Source organism: Lampetra planeri, chromosome 65 (assembly GCF_965212315.1).
Source record: "Lampetra planeri chromosome 65, kcLamPlan1.2.h2, whole genome shotgun sequence".
Classification (NCBI taxonomy): domain Eukaryota; kingdom Metazoa; phylum Chordata; class Hyperoartia; order Petromyzontiformes; family Petromyzontidae; genus Lampetra; species Lampetra planeri.
The window spans coordinates 1,949,489-1,966,692 of record NC_136171.1 but is presented as its reverse complement, the minus strand read 5'-3'; the positions used below and the strand labels follow the sequence as shown (position 1 = coordinate 1,966,692).

The 17,204-nt window shown below is 54.7% G+C and overlaps 1 protein-coding gene across 1 annotated transcript in view; it reads right to left on the bottom strand.

Moving 5' to 3' along the window:
* Positions 1–1,566: 1,566 nt before the first annotated feature.
* The window catches only part of NCSTN (nicastrin), a 30,492-nt gene continuing 14,854 nt past the window's right edge, over positions 1,567–17,204 (bottom strand). The window contains exons 9-17 of the mRNA XM_078619815.1: positions 16,744–16,848; positions 15,723–15,800; positions 13,420–13,577; positions 12,747–12,849; positions 12,173–12,271; positions 8,534–8,621; positions 6,080–6,243; positions 3,033–3,260; positions 1,567–2,510 (exon numbers count right to left, since the gene is read on the bottom strand). Of these exons, the coding sequence (XP_078475941.1) occupies positions 2,388–2,510; positions 3,033–3,260; positions 6,080–6,243; positions 8,534–8,621; positions 12,173–12,271; positions 12,747–12,849; positions 13,420–13,577; positions 15,723–15,800; positions 16,744–16,848 (1,146 nt within the window). The 3' untranslated portion in view covers positions 1,567–2,387. The remainder of the gene's footprint in view (positions 2,511–3,032; positions 3,261–6,079; positions 6,244–8,533; positions 8,622–12,172; positions 12,272–12,746; positions 12,850–13,419; positions 13,578–15,722; positions 15,801–16,743; positions 16,849–17,204) is intronic.

Sequence of the window (17,204 nt, the reverse complement as noted above, 5' to 3'; positions counted from 1 at the left end):
TCAGCCGTAGGAGCAGCTACCCGTCAGCCCCCATCACCGGCCCTCTCAACCGCCCACCCGGGCCCACGGCGATTCTTTTGGAGTGCTAAGATCGCGAGCCCAACGCGCGTGCATGTGTGTGTGCCTGTGTGGTGTGTGTATGTATGTATGTGGTGTGTGTGTGCCTGTGTGTGCGGCGCGGAGCGGTGAGCGCGCTGCGCTACGAACCCGGTGACCCGAGTTCGATTCCCGCTCATGGCCAACACACAGTGATGATTATCTGAACCGGTCTGGAGCCTCCCCTAGATCGACTCAGCCTAAAATGAGTAACCGGTGTGGTGTAAAATTGCCACTGGGGAGACAAAGGCGGCTGGGCGTGGTTGCTGGCCACCCACCCCCTCGTGTGCCGTGCCGGCCTTCATAGGTGTTCGCTAACAGCACTTGCCCCAACAGTCTGTTAAGGCTACACGAGGGATATTTTTTGCGCGTGCGTGTGCGATCTGGACACATTCCCATCAGTGAGCTCCTCCGGCCGGCAAGGCTACATTGGCTGGGTCATGCAGCACCGCATGCCCTGCCAACGCATGCCCAACAGCTTCCGTTTGGCTGCATAGAGGGGGCTTTACGTGAACGACATGGCCTGGAGAAGAGATGGAGCTGATGCGGTACAGGAGGATGGCGCCGAGTGGACTTGCCAATGACTGGTACCAACAGTGTCAAGATCGGCCTCTTTGGAGGAGGCTCGTGAAGGACGCTGCTACTGGGCAGTCGGAGGCAGTCGCCCTCCAGCAACAACGGAGGGCAGAGGAGCGACGCTCACAACAACGAGCGGAGCGCCAGGCGGATAAAACACAGCAAGTTGGCACGGTAAGGGGCATAGGTGGTGCATCTGCCGGTCATCTCAGTCGGTCAACCCACGGCACCTGCTGGGTCTGTCCCGAGACCTCCTGCCAGCGGGTGTTCGACACTTCACGTGGCCTTAACGTGCACATAGCCTGGCACAGGTGCCGTGGTGATGTCACCGGCACTTCGTGGCAAATGGCGTGTCTCGGTGTGTGTGGGTGACGACACCGCGTCGACGACACAGGGACGGTGGGTGGCCGAGTGTTTATTTACAAAAGGATTCGGCTGTGGACAATTTTAGAAGCCCACAGACATTGGGTTTTTTTAACGCCGGCAAGCAATGGCCGTGGCGGCCCCCCCCCCACTCCCCGCCCCCCATCCCCGCCCCTACCCCCACGCCCCGCCCCCCCTCCCCCCATCCCCGACCCTACCCCCAACTCTCCTCCCCCCCTGGACCCATCGAAAGATCTTTAAGGTCCACGTAGCAGCCCTTCCTGCCTGCATGCCTGTGGAGGATTGTTTAACCAGCCGCAACACAACACAGGTGGTCACCGCTAGCGGGAGTCGAACCTAACCCCCCCCCCTGTGGCGGTGAGCTGACTCGGAGGGGAGGTCGCTGCCCAGTGTCTGACACAGGTGAGGGTGAGTGTGTTTGTATGTATGTATGTGAGAGGTGAGTGTGGGAGAGAGGGTGAGTGTGTGTGAGAGAGAGGGTGAGTGTGTGCGAGAGGGTGAGTGTGTGTGGGGGAGAGGGTGAGTGTGTGGGGGAGAGGGTGAGTGTGTGTGGGGGAGAGGGTGAATGTGTGTGAGAGAGGGTGAGTGTGTGTGTATGAGAGGGTGAGTGTGAGAGAGAGGGTGAGTGTGCGTGTGTGTGAGAGGGTGAGTGTGTGTGTGGAGGGTGAGTGTGTGTGTGGAGGGTGAGTGTGTGTGAGAGAGGGTGAGTCTGTATGAGAGAGAGGGTGAGTGTGTGTGGGAGTGTTTAGTGAAGTGGTGAGTATTCTTAAGAGGGTGCGTGGTTAGTATGCAGCCGAGCATTGTGAGTGGTGAGTGTGGATGAGTGGTGAGTGCATCAATAAGCTGGCGAGTGTGGTGAGCGCATCAGTAATCTGGTGAGTGGTGAGCGCATTAGTAAGCCGGTGAGAGTGGTGAGTGTGGATGAGTGGGGAGCGCATCAGTAAGCTGGTGAGTGTGGTGACAGCATCAGTAAGCCCGTGAGTGCAACACCAATAAGCCTATAAGTGCATCAGTAAGCCGGTGAGTGCAACATCAGTAAGCCTTGTGAGTGCATCAGTAAGCCGGTGAGTTTGGTGTGTGCATCAGTAAGCCGGTGAGTTTGGTGTGTGCATCAGTAATATGGCGAGTGTGGTAAGTGCATCAGTAAGCTGTTGAGTGTGGTGACAGCATCAATAAGCCGGTGAGTGTGGTGAGTGCATCAGTAAGCCGGTGAGTGTGGTGACAGCATCAATAAGCCGGTGAGTGTGGTGAGTGCATCAGTAAGCTGGTGAGTGCAACATCAGTAAGCTGGCGAGTGCAACATCAGTAAGCTGGCGAGTGTGGTGAGTGCATCAGTAAGCGGGTGAGTGGGCATCGCGCGTCGGGGTGAAGAGGACGTCGGCCTTGGAGTTAACGAGGTAGACGGAGCACAGAGAGAGCGCCAGCACCAGGCAGCCCACGGCCAGCGTCACGTGCTGCACGACGCACACGAAGGGCATCAAGACCACGACGTCACGACCACGGTGGTCACGACCACAGTGCCACAACAACGACTGGCTGTGTGTGTAGCTGTGTGGGTGTACCACTGGCTGTGTAGCTGTGTGGGTGTACCACTGGCTGTGTGTGTGGCTGTGTGAGTGTACCACTGGCTGTGTGTGTGGCTGTGTGTGTGTACCACTGGCTGTGTGTGTAGCTGTGTGGGTGTCACGACTGGCAGGCTGTGTGTGTAGCTGTGTGGGTGTCACGACTGGCTGTGTGTGTGGCTGTGTGAGTGTACCACTGGCTGTGTGTGTAGCTGTGTCTCTGGCTGGTCGTGCGTATAGCTGACTGGCCGTGTGTGTAGCCATGTTACATATCCGTGTGTGTAGCTGTGTGTGTAGTTGTATGTCTGTCCGTGTGTGTCTATCCGTGTGTGTGTCTATCCGTGTGTGTGTCTATCCGTGTGTGTGTCTCGCCGCGTGCGTCTCTGTCTGGCCGCGCCAGCGAGCGCCACTCACCTCGAGTTGGGGGCTGGCTACCAAGAAGAGGCGCGCCCGCAGCTGCTTCCAGCGCGACTCGGTCCACGTGGAGTACTCCCCCGAGTCGAAGTCCCGCAGCTCGAAGGCGGGCGACACGGCGGGCGACAGGTGCGCCGTGCTGCGCGTGCAGAAGCCAGCGCCCTCCTTGTCCCCAGCCTCGGCCCCCTTGCCCGGCGGGGAGCCCATGACCCAGATGTACTTGTACATCTGGTGGAGAGGAGGTGGTGGTGGTGGTAGGGGGAGGAAGTGGAGGATGAGGAGGATGAGGAGGGCGACACGAAGGGGGTGGAGAGAGTGTTAGGTGGTAATGGTGGGAGGCGACATGGAGGAGGAAGAATAAGCGGAAGAAGAGGAGGAAGAGGAGGGGGGGGAAGAAGAGGGGGGGGGAAGAGGAGGGGGGGAGAAGAGGAGGGGGGAAGAGGGGGGGGGAAGACGAGGGGGGGAAGAAGAGGGGGGGGGAAGAGGAGGGGGGGGGAAGAGGGGGGGGGGAAGAGGAGGGGGGGGAGAAGAGGAGGGGGGGGCAAGAGGGGGGGGGGGGAAAGGGGGAAGAGGGGGGGGGGAGGAGGAGGGGGGGGAAGAGGAGGGGGTGGAGAGAGTGTTAGGTGGTAATGGTGGGAGGCGACATGGAGGAGGAAGAATAAGCGGAAGAAGAGGAGGAAGAGGAGGGGGGGAAGAAGAGGGGGGGGAAGAGGAGGGGGGGGAAGAGGGGGGGGGGCAAGAGGGGGGGGGGAAGAGGAGGGGGGAGAAGAGGAGGGGGGGAAGAAGAGGGGGGGGAAGAGGAGGGGGGGGAAGAGGGGGGGGGCAAGAGGGGGGAAGAGGAGGAGGGGGGGAAGAGGAGGAGGGGGGGGGGGAAGAGGGGGGGGGGGAGGAGGAGGGGGGGGGGAAGAGGAGGAGGGGGGGGGAAGAGGGGGGGGGAAGAGGAGGGGGGGGGAAGAGGAGGGGGGGGGGAGGAGGAGGGGGGGGAATAGGAGGGGGGGGGGGAAGAGGGGGGGGTAAGACGAGGGGGGGGAAGAGGAGGGGGGGGGAAGAGGGGGGGTAAGACGAGGGGGGGGAAGAGGAGGGGGGGGGAAGAGGGGGGGGGGGAAGAGGGGGGGGGGAAGAGGAGGGGGGGAGAAGAGGAGGGGGGGAAGAGGAGGGGGGGGGGAAGAGGGGGGGTAAGACGAGGGGGGGGAAGAGGAGGGGGGGGGGGGAAGAGGGAGGGGGGGGAAGAGGAGGGGGGGAGAAGAGGAGGGGGGGAAGAGGAGGGGGGGGAGAAGAGGCAGGTGACACACAGGGTGGAGGAAAGGGGGGGGGGGGTTAAGCCAGTTGGGCTCGTTGTACTTGAGTCACGGTCCTGTCAAGCCGGCTCCACCCTCCCCTCTTAGCCTTGTGGCAGCCGCTAAAGAGATGGACGCTCTCCCTTCAACCCCCTGCCCCCATCTCCACCACGCTCACTCCGCTGCGGCTGGACCACTCACATTGTCAAAGGCACAGGGTGGCAAGATGGGCATGGGTTCGATTCCAGACTTTCCGTGTGCGGTTTGCACCGTCTCTGCCCTGTTCTGCAGAGTGTGTGGGGCTTGGGCACCACGGTAGTGAGACGTTAACTACCTCGCCTGGTATGCAGGAGGTCGTGGGTTCGATCCCGAAACTGATGACGCTCGTTATATTTGGAGTTTGCGTGTCTCTCTCCCCGTGGTCGCGTGGATTCTCCTCTGGGTCCCTCTAGTTTTTACCTCCACATTTAGAATCAACATCATACGTTGGTTGCTGCTATAAATTTACCACGTGATGATGGTAAGCCACTTTGTTGAGCTACCCTTCGTGAGAGCCAGTTCGCTTCCGAAAAAATATCTCCACCGCTCGGCGTGGGCCTTACCTGGTCAAATAGAATAGTGCCGCGATTGGCACGCTGCGCTACGAACCCGGCGGCCCGAGGTCGATTCCCGCTTGCGACCAACACCAGCGACGATTGTCTGAGCCGCTCCTGGCCGCCCCCTCCCCCAGGTCTACTCAGCCTAAAACAATGAGCATCTGGTGCAATGTGTGAACATCGCCACTGGCTGTCATAGGTGCTACTCACGAACAACCTGTTAAGGCTACACGGAGGATCTTTGTCTTTGGGGAGCGGTAGTGCGTCATGGTGGAGAGATGTTAACCCGCCAGGTATACAGGAGGTTGTCGGTTCGATCCCAACCCTGACGTCTGCTGCATATACGGAGTTTGCGTGTCTCTCTCTCTCATGATCATTATCACGGTGGCTAGAAGATGTTAACTACCTCGCCTGGTATACAGGAGGTCGTGGGTTCTGACTCTGACGTCTGCTGTACAACTGGAGTTGGCGCGTCTCTCTCTCCACTTGGTTCGACCTATCATTTGCGATGGTCACTTATGACAAAAAAAACACCTATACAGCTCAGTGGGGCCTTTACCCGGTTTAAAAAAAACAATTGTTTATGGTTCTTGGTTCTTTCGGTAAAGTCACGTAGAAGGGAAGAAATAAAATAATAAAAATAAAACAATAAAATTCTCACGACGTTTAGATTGCAACACAAGTCAGCACCACGGACAGCGACTGGCGGTTGTTCAGATGGACGAGTCCATCTATGCTCGGAACGGAGGAGGGGGGAGAGGAAGAGAATGGAGAGCGGTCTGAAAGTCACCGTAAGCGTGAACACAACCAACTAAGACTCGAAATGGTTTATCAAATCCTTCCACTGATTGCTAAGCCAGAATCCATCTTCTCGGTTGAAATTGTCTCTGTGTTTGTATATGTGGATAGCCTCATGAACGAATCTCTCATGGTAGCCGGATGGCTTTACAGAAAGAACCAAGAATATGAATCCCTGCAGTCACGAAAGCTTTAAATCGAAACTGTTCACGGGTTTCAGAGTTTTGCCGTCGCAGGTGCTCCTCACTAACAGCACTTGACCCCAGAGGCCTGCGGAAGGCTACGCCGGGCGGGGGGGGACTGTTGTCTGTGTGGTGGTGGCGCTGCTGTGATGTCATCGTCGTCGTAGTTGTTGTTGCTGTTGTCGTGCGGTCACCTCCTCGTCGGCGACGCCGTGCTTCTTGGGGTCGCGGCAAGCCGTCTCGTTGAGGGGCACCGCGGTGCCCGTGAGGTTGGCGAGCGCGTGGAGCACCACCTGCGTGATGTCGTTGTGACTCCAGTTGTCGCTCACGCCCACGTAGAAGCTGAGCGCGTGGCGGCCTGGGCACACGCACGCACACACGCACGCACGCGCCGGTATACACACACGCAGATACACACAGTATACACGCGCAGATACACACACGCAGATACACACAGTATACACGCGCAGATACACACACGCAGATACACACAGTATACATCCGCAGATACACGCGCAGATACACACACGCAGATACACACACGCAGATACACACACGCAGATACACACAGTATACACACACGCAGATACACACAGTATACACACACGCAGATACACACAGTATACACGCGCAGATACACACGCAGATACACACGCGCAGATACACACACGCAGATACACACGCGCAGATACACACACAGTATACACACACGCAGATACACACACAGTATACACACACACAGTATACACACACGCAGATACACACACAGTATACACACACGCAGATACACACACAGTATACACACACGCAGATACACACACGCAGATACACACGCGCAGATACACACGCACAGATACACACGCGCAATTACACACGCACAGATACACACGCGCAGATACACACGCGCAGATACACACACAGTATACACACACGCAGATACACACACAGATACACACGCGCAGATACACACGCGCAGATACACACACGCAGATACACACACGCAGATACACACACGCAGATACACACACGCAGATACACACACGCAGATACACACACAGTATACACGCGCAGATACACACGCAGATACACACACAGTATACACGCGCAGATACACACACGCAGATACACACACAGTATACACGCGCAGATACACACACACAGATACACACACAGTATACACGCGCAGATACACACACGCAGATACACACACAGATACACACACGCAGATATACACACAGTAAACACGCGCAGATACACACACACAGATATACACACACACGCAGATACACACACAGTATACACACACAGTATACACGCGCAGATACACACACACAGTATACAGGCGCAGATACACACACGCAGATACACACAGTATACACGCGCAGATACACACACGCAGATACACACAGTATACACGCGCAGATACACACACGCAGATACACACACGCAGATATACACACACATAGATACACGCAGATATACACGCACGCACCCGCCGAAATACACACGCAGATATATATACACGCACACAAATCCACACACAGATACACATGCCGATATATATACACACACACAGTTATACACACGCAGATATATACATAAAGAAATACAGGCACGCACTCACACGCAGATACACACACATGCCGATATACACACACACACATATATACGCTGATATACACACACACATATATACGCCGATATACACAGATATACACAAAGCCGCCCCCTGCTGTTAGCGAGCACCTATGAAGACCAGCACCGCACACGAGGGGGTGGGTGGCCAGCACCATGCCCGGCCGCCTTTGTCTCCCCAGTGGTGATGTTTACTACACACCGCACCAGGTACTCATTTGAGGCCGAGTCGAACTAGGGGAGGCCCAGGACCGGTTCAGATAATCGTCACTGGTGTTGGCCATGAGCGGGAATCGAACTTGGGTCGCCGGGTTCGTAGCACAGCGCGCAAACCGCTACCACTACCACTCCCCACACGCACATCGATAGACACACACACACATCGATAGACACGCACACATCAATAGACACACACACATCGATAAGACACACACATACACACACATTTCATTCTCTACAACGGCTAACATCAGCGGTGGCAAAGCGAACGGTTCCTGGGCCTCCCCTAGGTCAACTTAACCTTAAATGAGTGCCTGGTGCTGTGTACAAACATTAGCAGCACTGGGGAGACTAAATTCGGCTGTGGGGTGTGTATGTTGAACTTCTTTCGCACTGTACGTAGCGAACCACGCTAATCGGAGGTGTGGGGGAAGGACAATAAGCTAAACAGAAAAAGAAGTTCTAAAGAAATTAGTTTTCAATTTGATGTAGTGTAGTGTATAGTCGTGTAGTGTATAGTGTAGTATATAGTGTAAAGTATAGTAGTGTAGTGAAAAGTAGTGTATAGTGTAGTGTATAATAGTGTAGTGCATAGTAGTGTAGTGCATAGTGGTGTAGTTTATGTACAACTTATTTCACACCGTACGTAGCCAACCATGTGCCAATTGGAGGTGCGGGGGAAGGACAAGAAACTAAACACACAAAAAGCCGTTCCTACAGAACCATTCCCCTGCATCTGCTCGCGCGCAGAGGAAGTGGTTGGGGAGGGGGGGGCAGTAGGGAGTGACGATTACCCAGAATGCCCTTGTTCTCCTTGTCCATGATGCTGCGCAGCCACGAGTTGTTGGCCCGAACGAGCAGCGTGTAGAGAAGACGCGCCACCTACAAGACAAAGGTTCACAGACTGTTAGAGCAAGTGCTCGTTCGTAGCGAGCAGCACCGATGGAGGCCGGCACTGTGGCGCACGAGGGGGTGGATTAGACAGCACCACGCCCGGGCAGCCTTCGTCTCCCCAAGTGGCGATTTTTACGCATCGCACCAGGTACGCAGTTGAGGTCGAGTCGACCTAGGAGAAGCCCGGGATCGGTTCAGATAATCGTCACTGGTGTTGGCCGTGAGCGGGAATCGTACTCGGGTCGTTGGGTTTGAAGCCCGGTGCGCTAACCGCTCCCTACGCAAGCACACAAAGACATCATTCCCCTCCCCCGCGTAACCTGCACATACTGTAGGTGCAAGTGCTGTTAGCGAGTAGCACCCATGGAGGCCGGCACGGCACACGGAAGAGGTGGGGGGTGACCAGCACCACGCCGCCTTTGTATCCCCAGCGGCGACGTTTATTCACACCCCGCACCAGGCATTTTATTTGAAGCCCAAGTCCACCTCGGGGAGGCCTAGGCCAGGTGAAAAGAATTGCCACCGATGTTGGCCGTGAGGAGTTAGAATCAAACGGAAGTTGCCAGGCTCACAACTCGGTGGGCTAACCACGACGCTCCCGTAGCGTGCGCACCTCCGATTAGCACGGTTGGCTACGTACGGTGCGAAATAAGTTCGACATACATACACACCCATGTGCTTGCGTGGGTTTGTGTGCATGTGAAAGATCTGGGCAAAGTCCCATCGGTGAGCTTCTCCGGCAGGCAAGGCTGCGTTGGCTGGGTCATGTAGCCCGCATGCCCAGCCACCGCATTCCTAAACAGCTTTTGTTCGGCCGGATCGAGGGGGCTAAACGGGCGCGGCATGGGCTAGAGAAGAGATGGAGTGATATGGTACAGGAGGACGTGGAGCTGAGTGGACTTGCCAATGACTGGTACAAACAGTGTCAAGATCGGCCTCTTTGGAGGAGGCTCGTGAAGGACGCTACTGGACAGTTGGAGGCAGTCGCCCTCCAACAACAACAGAGAGCGGAGGAGCGACGCTCACAACGAGCGGAGCGCCGGGTGGCAAAAGCACAGCAAGTTGGTACAGTAGGGGGCACAGGTGGTGCATCAGCCAGTCATCTCAGTCATCTCAGTCAGTCGACCCATGGCACCTGGGTCTGCCCCGTGACCTCCTGCCAGCGAGCGTTCGACACTTCACGTGGCCTCAAGGTGCACATGGCCTGGCACAAGCGTCATGGTGACGTCACCGCCACTTAGTGGCGAATGGCAGTTGTTGTTGTTGGTGTGATTGGGTATCCCGGCATGCTCAGCTAACAGCATGCACAAGCAGCTTCTGTTTGGCTGGACAGAGAGGGCTAAACGGGCGCGGCATGGGTTGGAAGGTATCTGAGTGGACTTGCCGATGACCGGTACCAGCGGAGGAGGTTCGTGAAGGACACTGCTGGGCATTTGGAGGCAGTTGCCCTGCAGCAACAATGGAGGGCAGAGAAGCGACGCTCACAACAACGAGCGGAGCGCCGGTCGGCTAAAATGCAGCAAGTTAACACAGTGGGGGTACAACTGGTGCCTCTACCGGTCGTCTGTCAGCCAACCCATGGCACCTGCTGGGTCTGTCCCAAGACCTCCTGTCAAGATCGGCCTCTGTTTAGAAGGTTCATGAAGGACGCTACTGTACGTACGTGTGATGAACTTCTTTCGAACCAAACCATTACAAGGTCGCACTCACCACACACAAAGTGCTTTCCACAAATTAACCACAACAGCTTGCCAACCTCGTCGAGGAGCATGAACCATCCCGTCATCCTCGCAGCAACAGCAGCGGCAACTACATCGCGTGCTTTCAGATGCGCTTCTGCGGCCGCCTGGAACGCTCTATCTTCCAATATTAGAAGTTCAACTTGCATACAAACCACGCAGCCGTCTTTGTCTCCCCAGTGCTGCTAATGCTTATGCACAGCACCAGGCACTCATTCACATTACCACCGCTGAGAATGAAATGTACGTGTGTGTGTGTGTCTATAGATGTGTGTGTGTGTGTCTATAGATGTGTGTATCTATAAATGTGTGTGTGTGTATAGATGTGTGTGTGTGTCTATAGATGTGTGTGTGTGTGTCTATAGATGTGTGTGTGTCTATAGATGTGTGTGTGTGTCTATAGATGCGTGTGTGTGTCTATAGATGTGTGTGTGTCTATAAATGTGTGTGTGTGTATAGATGTGTGTGTCTATAGATGTGTGTGTGTGTGTCTATAGATGTGTGTGTGTGTGTTTATAGATGTGTGTGTGTGTCTATAGATGTGTGTGTGTGTGTCTATAGATGTGTGTGTGTGGGGAGCGGTACTGTAGCAATTACCGCGCTGCACTACAAACCCGGCGATATGAGTTTGATTTCTGCTCATGGCCACCACCAGTGAATATTACGTAAATGTGTGTATGCTGACTTTGTGTGTGTGTGTGTATGTTGACTGTGTGTGTGTTGACTGTGTGTGTGTTGACTGTGTGTGTGTGTTGACTGTGTGTGTTGACTGTGTGTGTGTGTTGACTGTGTGTGTATATTGACTGTGTGTATGTACATGGGACTGTGTGTGTGTGTGTTGACTGTGTGTGTTGACTGTGTGTGTGTTGACTGTGTGTGTGTTGACTGTGTGTGTGTGTTGACTGTGTGTGTGTGTTGACTGTGTGTGTGTTGACTGTGTGTATGTTGACTGTGTGTGTGTATGTTGACTGTGTGTGTGTGTGTATGTTGACTGCGTGTGTGTGTATGTTGACTGCGTGTGTGTGTATGTTGACTGCGTGTGTGTGTATGTTGACTGCGTGTGTGTGTGTGTTGACTGCGTGTGTGTGTGTGTGTTGACTGTGTGTGTGTGTGTGTTGACTGCGTGTGTGTGTATGTTGACTGCGTGTGTGTATGTTGACTGCGTGTGTGTATGTTGACTGCGTGTGTGTATGTCGACTGCGTGTGTGTATGTCGACTGTGTGTGTATGATGACTGTGTGTGTATGATGACTGTGTGTGTATGTGTTGACTGTGTGTGTGTATGTGTTGACTGTGTGTGTGTATGTGTTGACTGTGTGTGTGTATGTGTTGACTGTGTGTATGTATGTGTTGACTGTGTGTGTGTATGTGTTGACTGTGTGTGTGTATGTGTTGACTGTGTGTATGTATGTGTTGACTGTGTGTATGTATATGTTGACTGTGTGTGTGTGCGTTGACTGTGTGTGTATGTTGACTGTGTGTATGTTGACTGTGTGTGTGTGTGTTCACTGTGTGTATGTTGACTGTGTGTGTGTGTATGTTGACTGTGTGTGTGTTCACTGTGTGTGTGTATGTTGACTGTGTGTGTGTTCACTGTGTGTGTATGTTGACTGTGTGTATGTATGATGATTGTGTGTGTGTATGTTGACTGTGTGTGTTCACTGTGTGTGTGATGACTGTGTGTATGTATGATGACTGTGTGTGTGTATGTGTTGACTGTGTGTGTATGATGACTGTGTGTGTGTATGATGACTGTGTGTGTGTATGTTGACTGTGTGTGTGTGCGTGCATATGCACACACAGTGGTGGTGTTGGCCTGAATGTCCATCATTGTCTCGTTGTCTCCGCCTGCTTGCAGGTACAGCGCCCTCGCCACGCCTGTGGCCAGCTCCGTCAGGTTCTAGAGCACACAAAGAAAAAGATCACCCATGTAGCCTTCAGCAGACTGTTGGGGCAAGTGCTGTTAGCGAGTGGCACCTAAGAAGGCCGGCACGGCCACCCCCGTCACGCGTCTGAATCTCCCCCAACCGCGGAGATCTCTCCCACGTCTCCGTCTCTCTCCCACATCCCCGTGTCTCTCCCCTGACCCCGTGTCTCTCCCCTGACCCCGTGTCTCTCCCCTGACCCCGTGTCTCTCCCCTGACCCCGTGTCTCTCCCCTGACCCCGTGTCTCTCCCCTGACCCCGTGTCTCTCCTCTGTCCCCGTGTCTCCCTTAGTCCCGTGTCTCTGTCTCTCCCTTGTCCCACCCCCGTCCCCGTGTCCCACCCCCACATCCCCGTGTCTCTCCTCCGTCCCCGTGTCCCACCCCCACATCCCTGTGTCCCACCCCTGTCCACCCGTAACTGTGTCCCTCCGTTGTCCACGCGTGTCTCACCTTGGCGATGTCGCTGGGGTAGGTGAGCTCCTCCTCTGGCGTGAGCCCCTCCGGGAAGCTCAGCTTGATGTTGGGCGCCACATCGTACACGCTGTGGTAGTACCTGCATGCACACGTGACACACGTGACACACGCACCACATGTGACACAAACACAACACACGCATGATGCGCGGCACGCACGCATGCCACGCGCGCGCAAACGACACACACACACGCGCAAACGACACACACACACACGCGCAAACGAGACACACACACACACGTGCAAACGACACACACGCGCAAGAACACACGGGTGATACACACGCACATGCCGCACAGATGACACACGTGTAACAATACACACACACACTGCTTTTAGCAGTGGGAGTAGTGTAGGAGATGTGGCGTAGTAGTAGCAGTTCAGTAGTAGCAGTAGTGTAGTAGTAGTATGGTGGTGACGGTGCGGTACTACTAGCAGTGTGGTAGTGGTGGTGGTGACGGTGCTACTGGTAGTGTGGTGGTGGTGGTGTTGGTGCTACTAGTAGTGTAGTGGTGGTGGTGTAGTGGTGGTGGTGTCGGTGTGGTGCGTACTGGTTGTGGAAGGCCGTGCGGTGCTACTAGTGGTGTGGTGGTGGTGGTGTAGTGGTGGTGTGGTGGTGGTGTGGTGGTGGTATTGTTGTGGTGCGTACTGGTTGTGGAAGGCGGTGCGGTGCTCTGCCAGCACCACCCCGCTCAGGTTCCTGTGCCGCAGGAAGCGCTGCAGCGACGAGGGCGGCAGCGGCTGCTCGGGGTCAGGGGTCGCCACGGTGAGGCCGCCCGCTCGCAGGGCCTCCACCATGGACCACACCTACAGCCACAACAACGCCAACATCGACGTCATCAACATCAACGTCGTCAACGAAAACATCAACTTTGATAACGTCATCATTAATGATAACAGCAACGTCATCATCATCAACGATAACATCAACATCGATCCCATCAACATCGACGATAACATCAACACCATCGACGATAACATCAACATCATCGATAACATCAACAACATTGACGTCATCAACAACGTCAACATCGATAACATCAACAATGACAACATCAACAACATCGGCCTCTGTGGAGGAGGCTCGTGAAGGACGCGACACTGGGACAGTCGCCCCTCCAACAACAACGGAGGGCGAAGGAGCGACGCTCACAACAACGAGCAGAGTGCCAGGCGGCTAAAATGCAGCAAGTTGACACAGTGGGTGGCACAGGTGGTGCATCAGCCAGTCATCTCAGTCAGTCAACCCATGGCACCTGGGTCTGTCCCATAACCTCCTGCACCTAGCCTGGCACAGTGGGTGGCACAGGTGGTGCATCTGCCAGTCATCTCAGTCAGTCAACCCATGGCACCTGGGTCTGTACTGTAACCTCCTGCACCTAGCCTGGCACAGGTGTTGCATCTGCCAGTCATCTCAGTCAGTCCACCCATGGCACCTGGGGTGTGAGTGAGTGAAGGAGTGGCAAGAGAGAGTGTGAGTGAGTGTGAGTGAGTATGCGTGAGTGATGTGAGTCAGTGGTGCGCGTGAGTGGTGAGAGTGAGTGGTGAGAGTGAGTGAGTGGTGAGTGATTGGTGCGAGTGAGTGGTGAGTGAGTAAGTGGTGAGTGAGTCGTGAGTGAGTGGTGAGAGTGAGTGGTGAGAGTGAGTGGTGAGAGTGAGTGATTGGTGTGAGTGATGAAGTGAGTGAGTGGTGAGTGAGCGAGTGGTGAGTGAGTGTTAAGAGAAAATTAGTGGTGAGAGTGAGTGGTGAGCGAGTGGTTGAGTGAACGAGTGGTGAGTGAGTGGTGAGTGATTGGCGAGTGGTGCGAGAGTGAGCGAATGAGCAAATGGGCACGTGGTGAGTGAGCGAGTGGTGAGTGAGTGATGAGAGTGAATGGTGAGTGTGGATGAGTGGTGAGTGAATGATGAGTGAGTGGTGAGAGTGAGTGGTGAGAGTTAGTGGCGAGTGAGTGAATGAGTGGCGAGTAAGTGAATGGTGAGCGAGCGGTTAGTGGTGAGTGAGTGAGTGTTGAGCGATTGTTGAGTGAGTGGTGACAGTAGTGAGCGAGTGGTGAGAGCGAGTGGTGAGAGCGAGTGGTGAGAGCGAGTGGTGAGAGTGAGTGGTGAGAGAGTGGTTAGTGGTGAATGAGTGGTGAGAGTGGTGAGAGTAGTGAGTGAGTGGTGAGAGTAAGTGGTGAGTGAGTGAGTGGTGAGAGTGAGAGGTGAGTGAGTGGTGAGTGTTGAGTGAGTGGTGAGAGTGGTGAGAGTAGTGAGTGAGTGGTGAGAGTGAGTGGTGAGTGGGTGGGTGAATGAGTGGTGAGTGAGTGAGCGAGTGGTGAGTGAGTGGCGAGTGAGTGAGTGATTGGCGAGTGAGTGAGTGAGTGTTGAGTGAGTGGTGAGAGTAGTGAGTAGTGAGTAGTGAGTGAGTGGTGAGTGAGTGGTGAGTGAGTGAGTGAGTGATGAATGAGTGAGTGATGAATGAGTGAGTGGTGAATGAGTGGTGAATGAGTGAGTGGTGAGTGAGTGGTGAATGAGTGAGTGGTGAGTGAGTGGTGAGTGAGTGGTGAGTGAGTGGTGAGTGAGTGAGTGAGTGGTGAATGAGTGGTGAGTGAGTGGTGAGTGAGTAGTGAGTGAGTGGTGAGTGAGTGAGTGAGTGGTGAATGAGTGAGTGGTGAATGAGTGAGTAGTGAGTGGTGAGTGAGTGGTGAGTGAGTGAGTGAGTGGTGAATGAGTGAGTGGTGAATGAGTGAGTGGTGAGTGAGTGAGTGGTGAGTGAGTGAGTGGTGAGTGATGAGTGAGTGGTGAATGAGTGAGTGGTGAATGAGTGAGTGGTGAATGAGTGAGTGGTGAGTGAGTGAGTGGTGAGTGAGTGAGTGAGTGGTGAGTGATGAGTGAGTGGTGAATGAGTGAGTGGTGAATGAGTGAGTGGTGAATGAGTGAGTGGTGAGTGAGTGAGTGGTGAGTTGCTCGTACGGATTCGTTGACTTGGGGAACCTGCCGAGAGATGGGGTCGCTGTGCGCCCACACCGTGGCTCCGTCACGCAGCCCCACCTAGACAACCACAACCACCACCACAACCACGTCAACAACCACCACAACAACCACCACAACCACCACAACAACCACGTCAACAACCACCACAACAACCACGTCAACAACCACCATAACCAAAACAACCACGTCAACAACCACCACAGCCACAACTACCACGTCAACCACAACAACCACGTCAACAACCACCACAACAACCACGTCAACAACCACCACAACCAAAACAAGCACGTCAACAACCACAACCACTACAACAACCACATCAACTACCACCACAACAACCACGTCAACAACCACCACAGCCACAACTACCACGTCAACCACGTCAACAACCACCACAACAACCACGTCAACAACCACCACAACAACCAAAAGCATCATAACCACCATAACCACAACAACCACGTCAACAACCACCACAACAACCACAACCATCATAACCACCATAACCACAACAACCACGTCAACAACCACCACAACAACCAGAACCATCATAACCACAAAAACCACGTCAACAACAACCACAACAACCACAACAACCATAACCACAACAACCACGTCAACAACAACCACAACAACAACCACAACAACAACCACCACCATAACCACGTCAACCACAACCACCACGTCAACCGCAACAACCACGTCAACAACAACAACCACAACAACAACCACCACCATAACCACGTCAACCACAACCACCACGTCAACCGCAACAACAACCACGTCAACAACTACCACCACTACTACCACTTGCTACCCATTGAAACGATGGCGGCCTGCCTGAAGCGTATCGCTGCGATGTCGTTAAACGTTGTGTTTAGAGAATTCGCTACGAATCGCCGCACGTTGATAACCCACACAGCCTGCCGGAGGCTGCACGTGGGACCTTCGCCTGCTGCGTGTGGGACCTTCGTCTGCTGCGTGTGGGAGTCTGCTGCACCTGGCTGATCTCGAGGAAGGAGTGGATGCTGTCCAGGGACAGGAACGACTTGTTGCGCATGATGTCGTACACAAAACGCGAGCTGCCAATGTAATCAAACGCCTCCTGTACACGGTAGGGGGGCGGGGGGGGGGGGCGGAAGGGGGGGCACGTGGTCACAACAGCCACTCCACACGTCGACACACACACACCGAAACACACACACACGGAAATACACACACACCGAAACACACACACGCACAGACCGTGTGTATATCGTGCGGTTGCGGTGACGACAGCGGCGGTGCGACTGTGCGCGTTGTTGCGATGACAGTGGTGACAGCGGTGGTGATGTGATTGTGTGCGTGTGGTGATGACGGTGGCGATGTGACTGTGTGCGTGTGGTGGCGGCGGCGGTGACGACGACGGAGTGTGCGTGTGGTTGAGGTGATGGTGACGGCGGTGGTGGAGTGTGCGTGTGG